Source organism: Panthera onca, chromosome C1 (assembly GCF_046562875.1).
Source record: "Panthera onca isolate mPanOnc1 chromosome C1, mPanOnc1 haplotype 2, whole genome shotgun sequence".
NCBI lineage: Eukaryota > Metazoa > Chordata > Mammalia > Carnivora > Felidae > Panthera > Panthera onca.
Window position 1 is genome coordinate 28,555,226 of NC_138346.1, and position 24,687 is coordinate 28,579,912.

Sequence of the window (24,687 nt, forward strand, 5' to 3'; positions counted from 1 at the left end):
AATAAGAAAGAGCATAAGACTCCTTTGCATGTTTCAGATGCAAAATGGAGCAGGCCTGCAAAGCAGTGAGCCCCAAGATCAGGGGTGACAAGGCAGTGTTCTGGGTACAGTTTTGTATTATGCTTTGTTGAAGACTTCTGGGTGTGAAAGATCCTTTATTCCCTTAAAGACTGCTTTACAAGCCTTCCTTGACTACCCTACCCCTGCCCTATTCTAATCCCCCAGGTAGAATTGAGCATTCTTCCTCCATAACCCTCACCCCCTCCACTCTCCTGGACTCCTGTCAGGGCCTATGATGTGTGTCTGACTTTTTCAAAGGCAGGACCTCAGCCTTCTCAGAGTGACCAGAGCACCATTTGCACCGCAATCACAAGAGTAATGAGGGGGGACAAGGCTGGACACTTCCCTAGACCTGTTGAAGTCAGGATCTCTGAGATCAGGTCTGGAGATTTTAACAAACTTTCCAGTTGATTTACATACATACAAAGTTTGAGAAACCACTGGCATAACCCATTATGTTCTTAGTGAATGAATCAAGCCATACGATAGTTTTCTCTAGGCTATGTAAGCACATTTCTTTTAACTGTTTTTTCTATGTACGTCCAACACTTTAACCACTGAGGTGTCAATCTGCTGATAATCTCCAGGTTTGCATGTCTTCCTTACATTCTGGAAACTACCATGGTGTTCTAATAGGGTTCTACCTAGTGGTGAATAAGAATGAAGAAAGAGATTAGTTCAAGTCCTTACTCATATTCTGGCTTCCTTTTTAATACATCCTAATGTTTTGCCTAGTTTCTATTTTATACTTCATAAGTATATTTAGTATTTGAATTTTAAGGTAGCCTTTACCTCCCTCATTTCTTTGCTACCAGCAGGCTCACCTTTCACCGAGACAACTACAGTGGCCTCCCAGCCAGTCTTCCTGCTTCCATCCTAACCTTTCCCAATCTTGTCTTAACCATAGTGAATGTGATCATATTAAAATGCAGATTGACCCTGGTAGACCTCTCTTTACAGGCCTTCGGTGGCTTCCCACTTCTTTTGGCTTGAAGACCAGGATCCTTATGATGACCGTGCATAATTCGACTCCCGCCCACCTCTTTACCTTCAACTCTTCTTGTCACTTCCTCCCACACACCAAGTCTCAGCCACACTGACTTTACTCTGTTCCTCAAATGTACCGCTTCCTTCCCACCTGCCTCAGAGCCTTCACACTTGCAGTCGCCTCTCTCTGGAACATTACCACCATCTCCACTACCCTAAACTCTTTCTTTCTTTCTTTTTTTTTACCCCCAACTCTTTCTTGAGGTCACTACTTCAGCATTACTTTCTCAAGGACACCTTCTCCAACCAACCCCTCAGACTGACTTAAGACCTATTTAGTTCCCTCCTCTGTAATGCTGGTTTAGTACCTCTTACTCTAGTACTTGCTGTAATTGAGATTATACTGTCATCTGTGTAATTGTTTATTTAATACTTGTCTCCTCCTGTCTTCTCCACATTACAGTATTACTGCAAATGCCATAATGGTGAGGGCTGTGTTGTCTCGTTCATTGCTGTCTCCCTAGCTCTGCATCTGGTGCACAGTACGTATGTGCACTCAATTGTTCTGATCGTCCCCTGTTTTGAGCCCTCCCTCCCCACTTCCACCATATTCTCTAGGAATCCTAGATTGGAGTCATCAGCAGATACATTTAACATGTTCTCTACTCAGTCATCTAGGTTGTTTAACCATATTAAGAAATGATGGGCCTGAAACTTACCCTTTTGGAAAACCAGTTATGGTCTTGAAGGTTTCCAGGGACTTAAGAAAATCTTTCTTGACTATGTAACTTTTTAGAGCCTTTATTATTCTGATAAGAGGTATAAGTATACGTTTCCAAACTTAGTTGACCTTCTCCTTGCAGGACTAGGATTCCTCAAACACGGGGTGCACACCCCTTCTCTGGGCACCACACCATTAGTTTCTCTCATAGGCATATGTTCTGTTTCAGCTCCAGCTGCTGTGCTGCGGTTCAGTTCTGGCACTGACTGCCTACGGTTGGCACAAACCCCATGAGTTAAGGGCTTGATCCTTCACAAGACTGCTGCAGCTCAGATGCCAGCCATGAACTCAGGGTGTCCCCAGGCCACCTACACTCTCACTGGCTAGCTACAAATTTGGGGGTTCCCACAACCCTCTCAGATTAATAATTTGCTGGAAAAACTCACAATTTAGGACAGCACTGTCCTCATAATTACAGTTTTATTAGAAAGGATACAAATCAGGAACAGCCAAATGAAGACACTCAGAAGGGAAGGTCTGGGAAGGTTCCAAATGCAGAGTCTCTATGTTCTCTGCCCTTAGAATTGGGGCATGTCACCTTCCCAGCACACCAGTATATTCTTCAACCAGGAGGTTCCACAGTTTCAGTGTCCAGAGTTTTTATTGGGGTTTCATTACATAGGCATGCTTGATTGCATCATTGACCTTGTGATTGAACTCAATCTCCAGCCCGTATTCCTTCCCCAGAGGTCAGGCTGGCTCAAAAGACCAAACCCTCTAATCATGTGGTTGGTCCTGGTGACCACCTTCCATCTGAAGCTGTTTCGTGGCCCACCATGAGTCACCTCATTAGCATAAAGTCAGTTGTGATCCAAGGGGCTCAGGAATCATAAAGACACTTGTATTACTCAGGAAATTCCAAGTGTTTTAGAAGCTCCCTGCTCGGAACGAGGGAGAAAAGAGGAGACAATTGTCTACCATACAACAGTGCAGACAGCAAAAATGGAATCTGGTGAAAGGAGGATAAATGATATACGTGGCTGCCCCTCAGAGGATGAGGAGGCCTCAGTCTCCTCACCTCGTTCTCTCATTTCCAGTCTGCTGCTAGTGTGTTCCTTCCAGCACTGACTGCACTCACCTGGGGAGGGGAGATTTCTAGTGGTGTCTTCTGGGTCTTCCTGGGACCAAGAGGTTTCAGAAGCAGCCAGGAAACTGGCTGGCTCTGGTCTGCCCAGCCTGGTTAGAGCCCTCCCAGGGCCTCAGCTCGGGGTGGTGGGTTGATGTGCACATTCAGTGATTTTGCGATCCCACTCTCTGACCCAGATACCATTCTCAAGTCTTGGCTTAACATTGAGAGTGTTTCTTTTTTAATGGATATCATAAAAGTGACCAGCAAAATTAACTTCATTTATTGACTTTAGCTAATTTAGTGCGTGCTATATACGACTTCTAGAAGGGAACTAGGATTCTAAAACCAAAGACGTGCAGGCTTGTGTCAGTTTCCAAAAGATTGAAAACACATTCGTTTATTTCCCCCCAGCTTTGTTGAGATAAAATTGACAAATAACATTGTGTAAGTTTATGGTCTACATTGTGATGATTTGATATACATATATATTGTGAAATAGTTGCCACATTAAGGTTGGTAAAGACATCCATTACCTCACACAGTTAACATTTTTTGTTGTTGTGAGAACATTTAAGATCTATTCTTATCAATTGTCAAGTGTTCAAGTACAGTATTCTTAACTATAGCCACCATGTTGTACATTAGATCCCCAGAATTTATTCATCCCCCCAGCTTTATTAAGATATAATTGGCATATAACATTATGTACATTTTTTAAAATGTATTTATTTTTTAATTTACATCCAAGTTAGCATATAGTGCAACAATGATTTCAGGAGTAGATTCCTTAATGCCCCTTACCCATTTAGCCCATCCCCCGCCCCCACAACCCCTCCAGCAACCCTTTGTTTGTTCTCTGTATTTAAAAGTCTCATGTTTTGTCCCTCTCCCTGTTTTTATATTATTTTTTCTTCTGTTTTTTATCTTAAATTCCTCATATGATATTTGTTTTTCTCTTACTGACTAATTTCACTTAGCATAATACCCTCTAGTTCCATCCACGTAGTTGCGAATGACAAGATTTTATTCTTTTTGATTGTCGAGTGATACTCCATTGTGTATATATACCACATCTTCTTTATCCATTCATCTGTTGATGGACATTTGGGCTCTTTCCATACTTTGGTTATTGTTGATAGCGCTGCTATAAACATTGGGGTGCGTGTGCCCCTTCGAAACAGCACACCTGTATCCCTTGGATAAATACCTAGTAGTGAAATTGCTGGGTTGTAGGGTAGTTCTATTTTTAATTTTTTGAGGAACCTCCATACTGTTTTCTAGAGTGGCTGCACCAGTTTGCATTCCCACCAGCAGTGCAAAAGAGATCCTCTTTCTCCGCATCCTTGTCAACATCTGTTGTTGCCTGAGTTGTCACTGTTAGCCATTCTGACAGGTGTGAGGTGGTATCTCATTGTGGTTTTGATTTGTATTTCCCTGATGATGAGTGATGTTGAGCATCTTTTCATGTGTTGGTTGGCCATCTGGATGTCTTCTTTGGAGAAGTATCCATTCATGTCTTTTGCCCATTTCTTCACTGGATTATTTGCTTTTTGGGTGTTGAGTTTGATAAGTTCTTTCTAGATTTTGGATACTAACCCTTTATCTGATATGTCATGTGCAAATATCTTCTCCCATTCCATCAGTTCCTTTTTAGTTTTGCTGATTGTTTCCTTCACTGAGCAGAAGCTTTTTATTTTGATGAGGTCCCAATAGTTCATTTTTATTAACATTATATAAATTTAAGTTGTACAGTGTGGTGATTTGATATACATATGTATTACAAAATGATTACCACAGTAAGGCTAGTTAACATATCCATCACCTCACAAAGTTACCTTTTGTGTATGTGTGTGTGTGGTGAGAATTTTTTTGAATGTTTATTCATTTTTGAGAGGGAGAAGGAATGAACATGTGCACAAGCAGGAGAGGAGGAGAGAGCCGGGCACTGAGGACCTCAAGCGGGCTCTGCGCTGACAGCAGAGAACTCATTGAGGCACGCTCATTGAGGATTGAGGGGCTCAAACTCAGGAACCCTAAGATCAAGACCTGAGCTGAAGTTGGATGCTTAACTGACTGAGCCACCCAGGCGCCTGCATCGTGAGAAGTTTTAAGATCTACTCTCTTAGAAACTTTCAGGTATACAATAAAATACTTAACTGTAGTCACCATGCTGAAAATCACATTCTGACCTAGTACATATCAATATACCAAGGGTTATATCTTGTTCATTTTTTCAGCAAAGTAAACCATGTGGGGCTGAACCGAAAGCCTTACTGAAAATCATTTCCCCTTCAAATCATCAAGCCTGTACCTCTGACACAGAGGATAGACTTAGTTTGAAAGTATTGGTTTCTTTCTCTGTCTTCATCAATAAAGATATTCTTCTTAGCCCCTAGGCTTTTAGAGACCAGACAAAATAATAGATACCTGTGATTTGGTGGCTGGGAAGCATCTAGACTTGGTGGGATAAGTAACATATTAGGAGCAGAAGAACTGGATTTTCTGTTTGTAGCCCTGCCACTGATTTATCTATCATCCAGCCTTGGGTCAGCCCTTTTAATCTGGCCGGTCAGCATCGGTCAGCATCTTCGACACTCTAACCTGAGGGCAAATTAAACTGCCTTGACTGTGTACAATCCAAATGTTACAAAATATCAGCTGAACCAAAAGTGCCAAATTTTAATTCAGTAATATTGTACATCACTGCATTTTCCCCCCCAGAAAATATGGAAGAGGTGCTTGGATGAACAGAAGTCTTACTGTGGCCTAATAATGGATGGGAAACCTTTAGGAAAATGATGTTTCTCATCCATCATTAAGGTGAAGAATTTTAGGGGCACCTGGGTGGCTCAGTCAGTTAAGCCTCCGACTTCGAGTCAGGTCATGATCTTATAGTTTGTGGGTTCCAGCCCCACGTCTGGCTCTGTGCTGACAGAGCCTGGAGCTTCTTCGGACTCTGTGTCCCCCCTTCTGTCTGCCCCTCCCCTGCTTGTGCTCTCTCAAAAAAATAAATAAATGTTAAAAAAAATTTTTTTTTTAAAGATGAAGAATTTTAACTGATGAAAGGTGGCTGGTGCCTGGCAACCCTCTGAGCCCAGCTTTCCTGGATGATTCTCATCTCAGTGACCTTCACCCATGGCCCTGTGTGCTTGGGTTGCCTGATCACCTTCCTTTTTCCTTCCCACTCCCATTAGAAGATGTTGTGTGTCTGAGCCAGCATCCTAATAGGGGCCTTAAACTGGACTTATTCACACGGTCACAGTTGGAGTCCCAGAGGCCGTGCCCTCTTGCCATAGCAGACAGGAAGACCGCACCCTGCCGGCCAGGCTGAGCCTGGCAGAGTTCTTCTAAATTCACCAGACACCTCGTCTCTCCATCTGTGATGAGGGCTGGACAAGCAATGGGGAGACAAGCTGGGAATATCTCTCTAGGAAATCCCTTTCAAATGGCAACATGAGGACCAAGGAACAGGAGTTTCTCACTCATACATGTCTCTTTGTGTCTTGCCTGGTAGCTCTGAGTATCCTGATACAAGCAGCCTGCCTTCAAAAACTAAAGATAGAGTTAAAAGTTTAGCTTTGGAGGGGATCACAAACCTGTACTTTTAGAGAGACAGAAAAGCCTGGAAAGAAGGCCAAAAATGGCATAGGGAAAAGAGTCAAAGAAGAAAGTACACTGAGGCAGTTCCCTAAGTCTTCTAGAACATAAAGAATTTGGTTTGGGGTGACAATGAAGAAATTCAAGCATGGGTTTAAGGGAAGCTGATGAAAGTGATCTCTCTTTCACTTTGAGGCTGTTCCCAGTACTACTTGGATCCACTCTCATGACTTTAATTTTATCAAATTGTTGTCATTACTAAAATAGCTCAAGTAAAAATTACTCTAAGAGATGCTGTCAAGGTTTTCTCGGAGGCTTTAGCAAAGAAGAGGAAAGGTGATGTTGTAAAGGTACTGTAAAGTTCAAAGAGATGAGACTCTCGAGAAATAGAAGGAAAGAGGAACAGGCATTCCAAATGGGGAGTGAGGTGGAAGAGGGGTCCGAGGGGCCCATGGTGGGACAGTGTTTGTGACAGAAGCAACGGCTGAGGCTGATGTGCACAGAAACTTCTATATACAAGCTGGAAGGAAACCTAAGTCCCAGAAAAAGACTAAAGGAAGACAGGTTGCTTTTCAGGGAAATAAAAAAGATAATCTGAACTTCCAAGCCAGTAAGAGGCTATTGACCTTTCAAAGCCATCGAAATAGAGGTATAACTACTGTGCTGTCCAAAACCAAGGCCTACCAACTATGTCTTCTTTTTCCTCACTCGGCTTTTCCTCACTTCTTGATAAAGTAGTGTCTCACAAAAAGAGAGTTAGTGGTGGCTTAATATAATGTTAAAGATCAGGGAAAATCACTGCAGAAAGAACATTATTGGGGTACACAGTGGACTCTCTTAGGAAAGAGGGTTCATCCAGTACAGTGCTGGGACCAGGGTAGGAGGAGTGAGGCAGTTTCTTTGGGCATACGACTCAAGAGGATGCCCTTCCTTCAAAAAAAAAAAAACCTCAGTAATGGACATAAATAATATTTTAATGTAATATTATTTAAAAATCAAAATTAATGCCAAAATATCCATGATGAATAATGCATAAAATTTTAGAGATAGGATTAGTATGACTGAATTTTCCTTTTTCCCCTTGGACTCTTACATGGCTCGGCACTGGTTCAGAGGAACATTGCAGTAAGACAGTTTATGTAATAAGATACCTTCCCCCAAATCTTTCATTGTGTAAGTTCCAGAGAGCCCAGCTCAGCATTTGGCTTGTTACAGGGGTGGTGAGGATGACCTCCCTTCCCTGTCTGGCATTGCAGGGGTGCAATGTGGGGGTCCTGGTACTCCCATGCTTAAGAGAGATGTGGTAGCGGGAGGTCGACTGTGACAGAGGAACATTATTCCCACCTCTGGCCGCTTTCATGTCTAAAATAATCACTTTAGCTCAGCCCTTTCCATCTCTGCAGTTTTTCAAGTAAGAATTATTGGTAGCAAGTATTTCACCAGAAGGATTGCTTCATGAAGAAAAGAGCCCCAAGCTTGGAGCCAATGTTACTGGCAGGTAGTTTAGTAGATGGTGGTACAGTGTGGACGAGGCCTCTCTTTGATGGTACCTCTCTACCCTAAACTAACCTAGCAGCATGAATCAGGTTTTTTTTTTTTTTTTTGTAGCTAAGAAAGTAGAGCTGGTAAGAGGGCTCTTTTCTTTCCCACAATAGTGTATCCATCACCTGCAGAGAAAAGTGATTAAGAAGGGTCAGTACTCGGATCTCTTATTTTGCCCTCTTATCTGAGTACTATCAGAGTTTCTTAATAGTGGCACTACTGACATTTGGGGCCAGATAACTCTTTGTTGTGGGGGCTGTCCTGTGCATCAAGAGATGTTTAACAACATCCCTGGCCTCTGTCCACTAGATGACAGTAGGTACCCCACTCACTCTTTTAGGACAACCAGAAATGTCTCCAGATACCATAAATGCCTCCTTTTGGAACAAAACTCTCCCCAGGTTGAGAACCACTGTACCGCCAAGAAATAAATCCTGTCAACTATATCATCTCTTCCACACTCAGCTTTTACTCACTTCTTTATATACTTCTTTATAAAGTGATAAATGTCTTCTACTGAAATCCATGTTGGTAAGTAGAGCATGTTGGTTATTTCATGGCACCTAATGGTTTATAATGAGACCTTAGCATCTTAGTGGGTAGATCTAAGTAAAAATATTAGGTCATAGAAATAGAACTCTCAACCATCATTCAATATCAAATACATCAGATGCTCTCAGTTACAAGTAACAGAAAATCAAAATTAAACTGATTTGTACAGTAAAGGGGAATTTTTCTTAGTCAACTAAGCTTTAGGAATCAGTAGACTGGGTAGCTCAAATTTTTTGAACTGTCTTTTGGACTTAATGCCCCAAACAAACAGCCGTTTCTTCCTGAAACAACCTGTCCCTTCTGACTGATAGGTATTGTGGGCATACAGCATCATGGGCATCTTTGACAATCCCAATCCTTTCGACATTAGTCAGTTACCAAATGTTTGTAGTTTATCTCCATAGTATCTCCTCTTTCCCCTTCCTGCTCCCAAGATCACTGCCTACTTAAGCCCAGATGGTACAATAACTTATCTACTGGTTCTTTCCCCTTGTTGTTTTTTTTTTTTTTTCCTTGTCAATTAATCTTTCCAAAGTTCAGGTTGCTGTTCAGCTTCAAACAACTCTAGCTGTTCCTGTATCTTACTGATCAGTAAGGATTCTTCCCTCTGAGCATTTAGGATTCTTATGTTACTGGCTTCAGTTTATGGTTCTAAGCTCTTTTTTCACCCCTCTAGTTACAGTAAGCCTCAGACATCTAGAATAATCAACATTTTCCAAACATGCCCCTGTTTTTCTGACTTGAGCTTTCCTCTTCCAAAATCTCTTTTCTTTTTCAAGGATCAGCTCACATGCTCCATGCCTACACAGCCTTCCCCAGTCTCCACAATTAGAGTGATTGCTTCCTCCTTTGCTTACCTCTTACTGTCTTCTGCTTTCCACCTTCCAGATTTGTAATCTTGTCCCCCTCACCCTTCATATTCAGGGTGATGCTAATGCTGTGAGGTCGTAGGCTAATTCATTGACAAAGTAAATTATGCTCTTTTGTATAGTAGATTTATATTTTCTGTGCTTGTCATATTGCCGTACACAAAGGCCATTTTAAAAAATACTTTCCTCAAGGAAATAGCTACCTGGGAATACACACACACACACACACACACACACACACACACACACACAATGCTATTAAGCTCTGCCTTCTTTACTAACTATACAACCATGGACAGAATTACTTTATCACTCTCTGCCTTAGTTTCTTCATCTGTAAAATGGGGATAATACCTACATTATAGAATTGATAAGGATTAAATAAGTGTGTGTGTGTGTGTGTGTGTATAAATTGTTTATAACAGTGCCTGGCATATAGTAAGCACTATGTCAGTATTTGTTTATCCGTTTACCTATTTATTATTTCCACTTAAAATTGCATACAATTTTTTTGAAAGTCTTTGGGTAAAGAGCAGACAGGCACAGAAGTTAATGAGAAAATCTACTCATAGACTAGTAAGAAGAAAACAAGTATGAAAAAATACTAAATTTAGACTGACTTAAATATACTAGATATTGAAATAATAACACTTCATTATTCACTTTCTCTGGTCTTACTGTATTACTGGTGCTGAAGCACCTTATCATAAGCATCTTCCAAATCGTGTCTTTGGAAGTGAAAATCTGTGTCACAGATATTTTTAAGTCAATGTAGCTATTTAGTAGACAGAAAAGCAGTCAGAATCTCTAGAACAATGCACATATTTACTTACTTGCTTTGGCAAAAATTAAGATTTATTGCCTTTCAAGATAAATTTTTTTTTTTTTAATTTTTTTTTTTCAACGTTTTTTATTTATTTTTGGGACAGAGAGAGACAGAGCATGAATGGGGGAGGGGCAGAGAGAGAGGGAGACACAGAATCGGAAACAGGCTCCAGGCTCCGAGCCATCAGCCCAGAGCCTGACGCGGGGCTCGAACTCACGGGCCGCGAGATCGTGACCTGGCTGAAGTGGGACGCTTAACCGACTGCGCCACCCAGGCGCCCCTCAAGATAAATTTTGACTAAATATTGACTTTAGGCTCTCAATCATTGTTTACCTGAAAGACCAATGAATCCTGACACTTCTAAACTCGAGTTGGAATCTACTTGGTATTTATTAATTTATTTCATATGATTTATAGTCTTAATAACAACATTCCAAGAAGATTATACAAACATTATACCATTTATCTACTGTAGACAGCTTTTATATTTTCTTTTCTTTTCTGTAAAAACTTTATTGTTTCCATTTGGTCCATAGCCGGGGAGAGGGCACCAGGGTGTTAAAAAAACTGCTTAGTGGCTATAGGGGGCAAATGCCCTGACACCTGGGGGATACAGAGGGAACCTTACAAGTCCACTGGGTTCCAGAAGCTCTTAGTCCTGCTGGAGGGTGAGCCTTTACAAGAGCTGCTAGTCCAGCCCAGCCTGTAGAAGTTAGTCAGGTGGTCGCCATCTTCTTGATGAGCTTCACCTCCTCATTTAGGAAGCGGCTCTCCAGGAAATCACAGAGATAGAGGTCTGTGCAGGCAGAATCCAGGTCATGCTGATCCCAAAGGGCCTGGTTCAGTTCTTCTCCAGGTCCATGGCGGCTTCCATGCATGCACGGCTTTCCCCCACTCATCTTGGGAGGACATCTGCATGTCCTGGAAGAAGGTGCAGCCTCTGCCCTGGTTTTGTATTTTCAAGAGACACTGGGCACCCTTATGCTTCCCCTACGCCACCTGGCAGAAGAAGTGGCCCATGCCCTCCAGAGCCATATCCTTGCAGTGAAAGTAGAAGCCCGGAGAAACGTAGGTGTAGAAAGCCTGCAGATGTAGGTTGACTGGGCAGTTGACAGCAACCTCCATTTTGGTGGGATAATTCTGATGAATCTAGGAGCTCAAGGTTGGCGGGCAGTGAGAGGCTAACCACAGAAACAGCGTTGGCTGGTCCCAGAGGCAGAGGACGGCTGAGAAAAGATGGTCCTGGAGGTTGTGACTGGGAAGGAGGTTGGGGGGTGGTTGGAGGTTGGAAGAAGGGGTAGTCCCCAGATCTGTTTCATACAGACACTGTTGAGGCAAGAGACAGATGCATGGGATTCCCCGGGGCACTATCTATATTTTCAGTCAGCAGTAATAACCTGGCATTTGATTTTTCACTTCATTTCTTACTTAAATATAATACCTTTAGCACCATTAATACGACACACAAATGAACTTGTTTAAATATTCAGTACAAAAACCCCATCAACCTCATCTTAGGGCTTGTCGTGTATAGTACTTTTCACTTTTAAACCAATTATTGTTCAGATTGGGCTTTTAAAAGATGTTTTTTTGGTTGCCTTGGTCCTGCAAGTTTAAGCAAGTAACACAGGATTATACTTCATCACTGGCCTCTGTCTTGGACAGTTGCTATCTGTGAATATCAGTCTCCTCTGTTTCTGTCTCTGGATATAAAGTGTACTCAATGCTTACGGTGTCCAGGCGCAGTGCTAATACTTGACAGGCATAACATTGGCCATCTTGTTGTATAAGAGGAAAATTCTTTAGTTAGGTGTATACATTTTGTACCAGAGGAGTTACTTCTGTTATATTCTTAAGGACATAGCTCTCCTAGCAACAGCTACAATCCACTCCACAAGTGCCAGCTTAAGTTATCCTAAATGTGCCTCGGTCACAATAGGAACAGTTTCCTTGCAAGTGTTACTTAATGCTTCCTCAATGTGGCAGTTCTTTGACTGTACAGACCAACTTTTTGAGTCCAAGTTTTGGCCAACAGCGAGTGACAACTTCTCTTGTATGATCTCTCAATGCTACAAAAGCCAAACATAAAATGAAGCCAACCAGAACAAATTCTTTCCTGATGAACAGAAATAAATTTCAGTATAGCTTTGGAAACAGTCAGTACATTTCAGGATCGTATTTGAGGACGTGTATTCCCTCCCAACCATGAAGTTTGCATTCCCTGGGAAGAGAACTTACTATCAAAGGACTTTAAGATTTCATGGAGAAAATAATTTTGAAGTATTGCTATCTCAAGCGAGCCCATAAATTAAACAAAGGGACTACCAGCAGCATGCCATACTATTTCCATTAGCAACTATAGGTGGTACACAGTTGATTTTTCTTGACTTCTTTGGTTCTTTTAGTTTTATTAGACATGCTTGTGGATACTGTTTTCCTTATGACAAACAAAATGCATACTCAGAGGCATTTGTTTTCATGTGCCTGATTCTCCATCCAAATATGTCACATTTTAATTGATTTTTATGACACAGTAGATGTCTCCTACCTTGTGGGTCACCACTTTGCCTCAAAGTCACAGAGCAACTCGGATGCTTGAGGTGGAAGGCGTTTGGGATCACTTATTTCTGAGTAGGTGTTTCTCATTGTTCCTACCCCTTTCCATCGCTATGACCTAGAATTCTGTAGCCTCATTCTACCTGTGTTCACTTGGGAACCCACATGTGGTCGGTTTCATTCACATCCCAGCTCCAGTCTCTCCTACGATGGAGGACAGAAGTCTGGGACCCAGGTTTGCTTGGCTTCTACCTCCTCAGATGGATCCCAAGCTACGCTGCAAAACCTGCTTCCACCCTGTGTCCGGAAATCCTTTGTTAACACGCTGTGCCCAGCTTTGTGCTAATTCCAGTCTCATTAAACAGAACTTGTGATTGTATACCCAGTGCGACACCTTTTTTTAAGAAGTACATGTTCAACAATTACATGACCAGTCAATGGTTATAGACTATAAAGTAGGAGAGCTAAGTTCTGTATGACCTTTTTCCCCTCTGATTCTTAGAAAATAGCAAGTCCTTGAAACTCCTCATTTCTGTTTTCCTTCATTTTGGGAAATCTGGTCTCTAGAGCTTATGATAAAAGTCCAGGCCTTTGAGTCACATTTTGCAAAGTGCTTACCACAGGTCATTTGCCCGTGCCGGGGCACTGGACAGAAGAGGGGAGGGAGGGCAAGGGCAGTCCTTTGGCCCTTCCCGTGGCCACCTCTCTCCCCTCTGCACGCATACAGTAGAAGAGGTGACGAAGCGTGCCAGCTTTACTTTTCTCCTTTAACAGAGAAAGTGAAAATGTATCCTCTCTTATCTCTTTTCCTCCCTTTTTAATGAAGACACATCCTCTTCTTCCTCCCCCCCCCCGGTCTTTCTCTTAGAGCCTTTCTACCTTCCAAATAGAAAACACCAAATTTGCTTTACCAAATTAGGTAAAGGGAGTAGCGTGGCTGACTTAGAAAGCATTGTGTGAGTTCTTTCCTTGGTGAGAGAGATTCACCTGCATCTAGCCACAGCTCGTGTCACTTTTATTCCCATGAATTTTCCAGCTGCCGGTTGGGGGAAAGAGGGCTGAGTTGGTAGTCATGAAGTAGCAAGAAGGTGGTTGGCTTCTCCTTGAGATCTCGGCTTCAGTAACACCGCATTGCAGCCAATTGAGCTAACTAGGTGCACTTGTGAGAAGAAAGATTGCGCCTTTGTGGAGCCTTATGCCAAAATTTCTGCATCAACCCCCAGCAACCGAATCTTTTGGGCGTCTTTAGTGAAAGGCCATTTGGAAAATGGACTGTACATGCAGCAAATAGGATTTCAGTTAAATGGTAACATTGGTTTCCAAAAGAGTACCACAGGGGAAGCTAAGCTCTTCAGAGCATGTGTTCATTAAAGATTTGAAGTGGGGTGGGAAGCAATAAAAAAAAAAAAAAAAAAAAAAAGGCCAGTGAGTTCTCTTGTGAGATAGTTTTTTGTTCCTATGAATTGAACACACTCTGAAAAGTTTCAAAAAAGAGACTGGGAAGAATGTATTTGCTTTGATCCAATATGTGGAGGGTTCCCTACTACAAATGCCCCTTAATTTAGAAGCATTATTGAAAAGTCTGTTTGAAAGTACATAAAAATATAATATGTAAATAAGCTCTAATTAGTTATTTCAATTAATTATTTTTTGTCTCTGCTTTGCAGCTCTGTTTTTCTTCCCATAATGTCGCTTGTCAGAGTCTAGCTTTGGCACCCTTGAAAAAGTGTGTTTTCCTAATAGTCGTTATTAAGAAAACACATTTTTTTGCCCTGTTGAAAACATCACAATGATAAAGTAAAATCCAGATTGTGTATCTTTGGGGTGAATTGTTTCAGACATTTTTAGCCCATGGTTTGCTAGTATGACTTTAAAGAAGGAAATTTTACAGTTAATTGAAAGAATAGATGTTTTCTTTTTCAGTAAGTGGCATGTGTTGTTTTTTAGAAAATGAATCTGTATTATGCCACTAGCCTCTACCCTTCTTTCCTGATCATCCTTTGTTCTTTCAATAACAAATACTACATTGGATTTGGAGACTAAAGGTTTTAATTCTAAACCAAATAAGATGCTTCTCAGTGGGGACAATGAGTGCTCTGGAAAAATACTGGTAAAATGAACTCAGGTTGTTTCCACATAGCAAATTTTTTAGAAATTGACTACGAACCTGAAATGTTGATTTTGGAGGCCTAAAACGTAAACTACATGACAAATTATGAGCTTTTCACTTAAGAGTCTGCACACCCTCTGCCCTTGAATAGAGTTGGAATTTTAGAGCATGGAGCCACCTAGAAATCAGGGAGCAATCCTCAGCTTTTACTCACCAGGGTCTATGATGGTAGTTGGCTGGTTGGGGAGAAATGCAGGGCCCTAATCTGGGCCCTAATCCAGATCTACAGAATTGAAGTGTAGGGGTGGGGGAGGGGTCTACATTTTTCACAAACATCTCCAGAAAATTCTGATGGTCACTGAATCTGGCAACCCTTGATTTAGGCTGGCCCCTTTATTTTGCAGTGAGGAAAGCAGGCTTAGAGAGTTCGATGGGTCGAGTTCATGGTGTGTATTAGACAGGAACAGGCTTACTAACTCTAGACCTGTGCTTGTGTATACACCATGTATCCAAAACGTACAGGTATCCTGTATGTATCCTAAGCGTACAGGTAGGTTTAAACCTACTTCTAAGTCATTAGGGGACCTTTCAGCATGGAGAGTAGGAGAGCCTGGTTCCAAATGAGGTATGAAGGTAAAGACACACAATAACTAGGAGTTTATATGCTCTTTTTCTAACCTAAAACCCGAGTGAGCCCTAGCCATGTTCTCTCAGCCCTTTCTGTCTTTGATGAGACTAGTGCACAGCGGGGAGAATGCTTAGCTCGTTTAGTTAACTCATATATTTGAACCTCCAGCATGTTAAACTTTGGACCTGTGTGCCTGATTGATATACACATTTTTAGACCATATTTTAATATTGCTTATGTATATTGCATCTAAGAAATCATAATAAAGTCATTAAAAATTATAGACTGATAAACCCAGTAGTACCCACTAAAGCATATATAAATATCCAGCAAATGCTTACTGATGTTAATTATATCTAATGTCCAAACAACCAAAAAGCTAAAGCGACCCAAATTTATTTTTGCTGTGTTCTGTGGGGAGAGTCAAAACTGTAATGATGACCCTGAATTCCTGCAAGACTGTAATCACTTTCTAAATCATTAGGAAAGACTGCATTTTATTCAGTGTCATTTCAGAGTTAAGTCAGTATGACCATAAACTAATTTTTGGAAACAGCAATATCCCAGCATCTAGGATGTGTTAGGTTCCACTGACTCCTGTTCCATGGTCCATATAGGAACACATGAGTAATGTGTAATTCTTAGAATGGGCAACATATTTTTTATGGGGTTCTTAACAAAAGTACACTGCTTTAAGAGTCAGGTGAGCAGGTTAGGGGGGATCAGTTCTAGGACAGCTATTGGCAATTAAAATCTCTTCATATGTGGGTGTATGTGTGTCAAATAATATTCAGTTTATCATCCTTTCTACATAAACATTTACCAATAGTCTGCTCCATGTAAAGCTCTGTGTTAAGTACTGAGGATAAGAAACAGATTTGAGGAGTTGGAAAAGCACATAAAAAGGCACAGTAGTTTCAGGAAGTGTGTGCTCAATGCCAGATGAGCAATAATGTGGTCAGTGAGTGCAGCAAACAGCATTCCAGTGTTCATAGCCTAGGAATTGTGACGGCGCCTCCGTCCAGCAGAAGCAGCGTGTGTGTTTGGTTCTTCTTTATCTTTCGCACATATCTCATTGCTCAGCCAATCTGAAAAACGGGAGCTTGTTATGATTTTGCTGCTACTCAATAGGAAAGAAATCACCATTCCAGGAAGGAACGGTATGAAGCTTTGGAAGCATAATACAGATACATTTACTTACCATCTTTCAATAAGGACTGTGCTTAAAAACACCACTTCTCTTACTGGAGGATGCACTGTGAAACTGCTTGATTACTGATGCCATTTGATTTGTGATGAAAATGAAAGTCCTGTGAGTTTTTGTGATATTTTCACTCATAGAGTACATGCGAATCACTTTCTTCTTAGGTTAGCAGTTTGTTAAATGTTTGGAGCTCCTTTAATGGAAATGAGGTGTAACGGTAGTAGTATAACATGGTGATGATGACGATGGTGACGATGACGAAGAGTAATCCATTTTATACTCTTATCATGAAATAGGCTTAATGTAAGATCTCTGTGATCAGTATGGTTCTTGATCCAGACATGAAGTGGGCAGCTACATGGAAGGATTTCTGAAATGAAGCAGGACATGAGAAATGTCAGGATCACGTTGCTGTTAGTATAATCATGATCACCTGTTCTGGGCTGCCAGGATTCTGTCCTTTGGCTTGTGATAGGATTTCTGTCCTCACCAATAGATGGAGGTTCCTCCGACCTGAAGAAAAAGAATGGCTCCTTTGTGACAGAGCTGAGATTATTACCAGTTCTTCTTAGAGGACCAGGACAGCGCTCAGAGAATCGTGGATTTCCACGGACACGAAAAGGGCCTTAGCGGTGACTTGCAGACAGCCACTGGTTGAATCATGGCAGGATTTGGCAAATTGGAAATCAGAGAAGAGGGTGTTGTGTGAGGAGAAATAATACATGCCAATGTACGAAGGGCGGAGTGAGCACACTGTTTATTTGGGGAATAGTGAGGAGAATTCTCTGATTCCCACTGGAGAGTAGGAGTCAGTAGTTGGAAAGGTGAAATAGGGGCCAATTGAAGGACCAGTTTCTTTTGTAAGGCCACATACTCGTTTTTTGAGTCATTTTTAAATTAGACAAGCTCAGAGTCCAATCCAAACTCCACCTCTTACTGGCTAGGTAACCTCAGACAAATTCTTAACTTGGCTAAAACCATCTCAAAATGTTGTACATGTTAAATAAGATCCTTTAAAAAAATTTTTTAATGTTTATTTTTGACAGAGACAGAGCATGAGTGGGGGAGGGGCAGAGAGAGAGGGAGACACAGAATCCGAAACAGGCTCCAGGCTCTGAGCAGTCAGCACAGAGCCCAACGCGGGGCTCAAACTCACAGACCGCGAGATCATGACCTGAGCCAAAGTCGGATGCTCAACCGACTGAGCCACTCAGGCACCCCTAAATAAGATCCTTTTATGAGAAGCCCCGAGCAACATGCCTGGTGGTGGAAATGGTTTATGAGGAGGAAGTGAGGTGCTGATAGGGGGGTGTAGAGACACTGATCTCCGACAGCTGTGTGCAGAAAACACAGAAGAGACTAGAAACAGGAACAGTTAGGTGCAGGTTATGGCGATCCCTTGGGAGGCGAGGAGGTAGAAGCTATTGGACACATCTATACATGTATTCTCTGGATTTTTCCCCCCCTTTACAGACTTTTATTTGAGGGTTGTATAACCTTGTTCTGTGGTGTTAAAAGTACAGCAGTAATCATGGGCTCTTTCTTCTGCCTTGAACAGGATGCCAGCGATCCATAGGCCTTTCCAATGGGAAAGCCAAGGTGTGCAACTACAGTGGGTGGTATTACTGCAGCAGCTGCCACGTGGATGACAGTTTTCTTATCCCAGCACGCGTAGTCCACAACTGGGATACTTCCAAATATAAGGTAAGCGCAGAGTCTGGGTTTACTTCATGATAGCAGTGGAGGTGTTCACATGTTGTTGTGTGGAGGATAAAGGGAATGATGCAAGAATTTGAAGCAAACTTGACCAGGGAGTCTCACGAAAGCTACGAGATCTTATCCAACGCTTCTCAAAATATCTCACATTTAAAGGTGTCTTAACTATGACTTTTATTAATTTCCTCATTTAAAAAGACATATAGCAGTTTTTTACTTCTGGGCCCTGATAATTAACTGTGGGTGCTAAAAAAGAATTCTGATAGAGAAACAGGCCTCATCATTTTTTATTAGATCTTCTCTCCAAAATCACAACACTCTTGAATATACGAGTGACTTTTGAGGGAAAGGACTTTAAATAATTCAAGATATTTCTTAGAGTAACATTCCTACTCATGTCAAGGTCAGTCTTCCAGAAATCCATCCCCCTGGAACTAGAACCTGGAGAGAAGCTATGAGGACTTCTGGGTAGGGGTCCACATCAAGGAAGAGTGAACTGAGCCACCCTTACACCTTTACCTGGACTGCTGTTTTTTTTTTTTTTTTTTTTTTTTTTTTAATATTTTTATCTTATTTTTGAGACCGAGAGAGAGACAGAGCATGAGCAGGGGAGGGGCAGAGAGAGAGGGAGACAGAATCTGAAGCAGGCTCCAGGCTCTGAGCTGTCAGCACAGAGCCTGACGAGGGGCTCGAACTCACAGACCACGAGATCATGACCTGAGCTGAAGTCGGATGCCCAACCGACTGAGACACCCAGGTGCCCCTATTTATTATTTTTTTAAAGGGAGGAAGTGAGAATCACAGGTATATGCTAACAGCTTTGCAAAGTAGCTGATAACAGCCAGCAGGATATCCCAGAAGTACAAATAGCAGACTTGGTAACTATAAAAATGCAAGTCAATAGAGGAGGAGAGGAAGCCTGAGCACTGGGACACTCCACCTTAAGAGTGTGGGAAAGAGTGGGGTGCCTGGTTGGCTCAGTCGGTTAGGCATCCGACTTTGGCTCAGGTTATGATATCGTGGTTCTTGAGTTTGAGCCCCACGTTGGGCTGTGTGCTGACAGCTGGGAGCCTGGAGCCTGCTTCGGATTCTGTGTCTGTCTTTCTCTCTGCCCCTCCCCTGCTCATGCTCTGTCTCTCTCTCTATCTCTCAAAAATAAACATTAAAAAAAAAAAGTGTAGAAAGGAGAGAAGCAACCAGCAAAGGAGACTGAGGAATGCAGAACGAGGTAGAAGGACCCTAGTGTGTCCAACAAGCCACAGGAAGAATGTGTCTCCAGATCAATTGTGACAGAGGCTGATACATAGATGATGAGATATAAGATGAGCACTGAGAATTGACCATGGGATTTAGGAATGTGGTGGTAATGACTGACCTTGCTGAGAGCAGTTTGAATTGAGCTGTGGGAGTGAAGATCTGATTGGAGTGGGTTTGATATGGAACAGGAGAGAAAGTAGCGACAAGAATAGACAACTCTTGAGAAGTTTGCTGTAAGGGGATGGAGAGAGATGGGGAGTAACTGGAGGAGATGTAAGATCCAATTGGGTTTGATTTTTGTTTTAATGGAAGAAATAACAGCATGTTTTCTATGCTGGTGTGAACTACCAAAGAGAGAATTGCTAGAAGATGTGGTTAAGTGAGAAAGATGGAATCGTGGAGACAACAGGAGGGTTGGTCTTTGCTTGGGGCAGGAAGTAAGAGAAAAGGCAGAGTCTGTGGATGCAGGTGCCAGTGGGTGGCTTAGGGAAGTCCTCTGCCATTTACATCAGTAGCTGTCATCAGATCATTTTATTTCAGCACCCATGATCCTACAGAGGTTAAACACCCAGCCCCAGTCACTCTGGGAAGTGCCTTTACCTTCTATTTCATAGAGATATAGCAGGATTAAGGCAACAGTCCCACCAACCCTTTTATAAACTCGTCCACATCTACACCCATCCTCCTTGCCCTCCTTCCAGCCACAGAAGAAACCTCACTCCTATGGAAGGTTCACTCCTTCCTCCTCTGCTCACGATCCTAACTCCTCCATCCGTTTTGCCAAATCTAGTTGACCCTCATCAGTTTCTTGTTCTACTGGACTTGTCTGGGATATAATATTTGACCAGGAATTCTTCTGCCTTGACTTTGAAGATACACCCTTGGTTTTCCTCCTACTTTGAACTCTTTTTTTTCTCAGTCACCTTCTCTGATTCTTTGTCCTCAGCCTATACCTTTAATGTTGCAGTTCCTTAGGGTTGTGTTTTGTTTTCTTTTCCCACTTTATGCTTTATTGCAGTATCTCCTTCTCTTCCATGGTTTTAACTCCCTGATGATTCCTACTTTTATCTTCAGCTCCATTTAAAAAAAATTTTTAATGTTTATTTATTTTTCGGCGGGGGGGGGGGGGGGGGAGGGCCAGAGAGGAAGGAGGGGTGGAGAGAAGGGGACAGAGGATCCAAAGTGGGCTCTGTGCTGTCAGCTGTCGATGCAGGGCTCGAACTCACAAACCACGAGATCCTGACCTGAGCCGAGATCAGATGCTTAACTGACTGAGCCCCCCAGGCACCCCCCTCCGGCTCCATTTTTTGCTACTGAAAGGGAGATCTGTGGATTTAATTGCCAAATGACATCTTAGCTCTAGTTTCCAGCCTAGTAGTCTTCAAGATATGTGGATCGTACTGCAGTTGTTAGCTGCGTCGTACTGCAGTCCCACCCATGCATAAATGAGGCAGTAGAACTTGGTAAGTCGAGGAATCTAATCCACTGAAGTAGCCTAGGCTTAGGATTCTTTCATGGTCCCGTGTCCTGCCAGAATAGAGAATTCTGGTATCTGACTGACGAGAAGCTTTTTTCTGATCCTTCTGTCACATCTGCCTTGAATGAACCTTCCAAGCAAAGTGCTTTGTACAAACATAGTCTTTATGGCTGTTTTTATACCTCCTTGCCAGTAGCTGTCTGAGACTTGCTTTCACTGTAACTGTATCACCTGGGAGCGAGGTAAGTGGGGAAGGAACCCATAACTCACCTACCAGTAATTTTTGAAGTCTAAAACAAACATGAAAATTGCAAGAGGCCATTTGGCTGATATCCTTTCTATACCTCTGGGAAGCTCTGTCCCCTGGGCAAGTTAGCCTGTGTTTGAGTGCTCTCATCTGTAACATGAGGACCGTAACACTTCACAGGGTCACTGCAGGTTAAATGGGTTCATGCATGTGAAGTGTTCAGAATAGTGCTAGTACGTAGTGCGTGCCAAATAAGCATTCATTCTTATTATGACTTCTGTATTTACCTACAAAAATCACGTGAATTGGGATAATACAAGACAGGCACTCTGCAAATAACTTTGATAAGCACTTGAAGAGTGGGAGCTGTTGTCACTGCTTTTCTTATGCTCACATTTATGTTGCTCCTCTCTGTGAGCCACCTGGGCACGGGGAACCTGTCTTCGCATAGTTTCTGGCACGTAGTAGGTAAGCAGAGATGTATGCTGAAGGACGGAAGGAACGAGGCCTGTCTCCTGGGCCCCTCCAAACTCGGTACACCCCAAATGGACTTCATCCCCCTCACCACCCATCCCTCCGGAATGTCCACGGCCCCACCCGTCACCACTGCCAGCGCTGGAAGACGTCAGTTAGCAAAACTTTACTCTGGATTCGCACTCTTGAGATTGCGCTCTCTGCTGCACCTTCACTTCCACCTCACGAGTTCACACCTCCGGTGTCACTCCCACGAAGGAGTTTGGTGGCCTTCTGACTGGGCCTCCTGCCTGCAAGTCTTGCCCCAGCAACAGTTCGGAAGATTCTGATCCCACCGTGGGTGAATCTTGTACCCTCTCTTAGACTCGGTGTCTTCACCTTTAGAACGGAGGTGATGATGACGATAACAGCACCTACTTGACAACAGCGCTGTTTGCATAAAAGAATGATTCGCAGAAAGCACCGGGCACCGTGTCTGGCACACAAGTGCTCGATAATGCCAGTTTTTACTAGGACTGTATATGGAAGTCCAAACCTCATAGCCCGACACAAAGACCTTTTGTGATCTCTAGTCCCTGCGCTTCGAGCCCCTTCATGCCCTACCTCCCCGCCCCATGAGCATCCTCCGTACGGTCTCACTCCTCCTGTTCCTCAGTGCTGCCCCGCCATTGCACACCTCTGGTCTTCCTCTTGCCCTCACTCGGCGTGGCAAACCCTAAGCCTGTCCTAACCCTCACTTCCTCTCGCCCACTTCTTTCCTTCACCTCTCCCAGACAGTTATCATTCTCTCCTCTGCATCTCATACTTGGCACTCTGAATGCAGGCTATAAATATATTTGCCATGCGTGTATTAGATAAAAATGTATTTAGAGGGAAAGGACACTGGTTGACTTTGGTTTAGATTATTTATATTAATATGCTTAGAGCGGGGCTTTGACAGCTAAGAGAGGTGTAGAGAGAACAAGTGAGGGAGGCAGGCCCAGCCTGGGGTCACCGAGAGCTTGGGCTAGTGGCACCTGCCAACAGACTGTGCCACTTTGGGGAGTTAAAACAGAAGAAGTGGCACTAAATGAGGAGAATTTGAAAATCAGGCACGGCTTACAAAGGTGTGAAGTGGTGGAAGAGATCCAGGTCCGTTTGCACTGAGTTCTAAAAGCCATTGAAACCATCAATTCAGCCATCTCTGACGCTTTCTGTCTTTTCCCCAAAGCAGACGTTTTTGCCTTGCTGGTCATCCACCCCTTGCTGACGGGGTTTGATTTTGAGAGGATGAGTAACTAATTGAAGGTGTTAACGTGTGCTCATTTCATCCATGTTGTACATGAGGAAAACCTCCTTTGTTAGACCTTCCCTCCCAGGTTCTCAGTGGACCAGGGAAGATTTTAAAGCAAGAAAAGAGCTGGTCGAGTTTATCTGGATCATCTCCCACTGGCATTAACTATATTCCATTTAGTCCAGCCTGTCTTTGCTCAGACACTGGGACTTAACTTGATGTTTCTAATTGTGAGGATCAATTCAGACCTATCAGTTTCCAAGACCAGACATCATTCTGCTAGATCTGCCTCCTCTCCTTAATAAGAAGTACGTGACTGGCTTGAATATCCATTTAAAAGAGTGAAAAAATGGTTTTGCAGGGCAGAATGAAATCTGTCATCTTAAACATTTCCTTGTCTGCCCTCTGGAGTAATCATGCTCCTAATTATTTTTAAAGCAGGATTTCATCTATTTTCCGGTATACATCCTGCAAATTGAATTGAGCTCCAGGATTACCCAGCAGCTAAACCTTATCCTCGAGTTCTGTAGCCATTTTCTAATGAAATTCTGTTTGAAGATAACTTTCCTCCTGCTCTCTGCCCTCCCATTCAAAAATATCAAGCATGACAAAGAGGTGGTAAGGACCTCAGACTTGGCCTCGGCTCTTCCCAAATAGTTCCCTTCTGTTGTGCTTTTAAAAAATATTTTTGTGTCCTAGCCTGAATATTCACATTCCATTTAGCTAGGGGTTTTCCATGTTACATAAACTATTTCCTATCTCTACATCTTGAGAGGCATTCAAGGCAAGCTGGACTGCCCTCGCTGAGCTAGAGAGCAGCTCACTGATGGGAAAAACCACATTTTCAGAGTCATTTGGAGATTTTGTGAACAAATTGCAATTAACCTTAAGATCTCCTGATTCCTTCTCCATTAGCCCCAGTGCTCGTTTTAAGAGGACCAAGAGGTATTATGGTTGGGATTGATTTGAGTAAGACTTTCTCCATGATTTTTTACAATAAACATGGGGGAAAATGCAGGAAGGAAACCTTATACCAAAGCAATAAATGGTCATTGTACTGTGGTAACAGTGTGAGTGATCTATTTTTTTTCCCTTTCCTGATTTCATTCTCCAAGTTTTCAGTAATAGGACTGTCACTTTTATTTTTAAAACTTCAGCTGTCATTTAACTCTATATATTCTACTTCAGAAAATACATATTAGATATTTGGCTTTTTTAATGCCTCAGAATTATGGCTATAAATAGGATTGTTGGGTCCTGTGATAACATCCGTGGGCTTTAATGTGGTATAGAAGGCACTTTTCCACCAAGAAATTGCCTTGCACTGCTGTACTTTTATTCTTTTTTTCACATATAATACACTTCCACAAATTTTAAGATTCACAAATACAAAGGGCACGCATACATAAATAATCTCACTCCCACCTACACTGTTCTTCCCGCTGGCATCCGAATTACTCTT

The 24,687-nt window shown here is 42.4% G+C and overlaps 1 protein-coding gene across 17 annotated transcripts in view; it reads left to right on the forward strand.

Moving 5' to 3' along the window:
* PLEKHM3 (pleckstrin homology domain containing M3) overlaps positions 1-24,687 on the forward strand; it is a 196,748-nt gene that overhangs the window by 56,624 nt on the left and 115,437 nt on the right. For all 17 annotated transcript variants that reach the window (XR_013557191.2, XR_009607289.3, XM_060623244.3 and 14 more), the window contains one exon: positions 18,340-18,485. Coding sequence is in view for 15 of the 17 variants with exons in the window: in XM_060623244.3 (XP_060479227.1) it covers positions 18,340-18,485 (146 nt within the window). In the remaining 2 variants the exon portion in view is untranslated. The remainder of the gene's footprint in view (positions 1-18,339; positions 18,486-24,687) is intronic.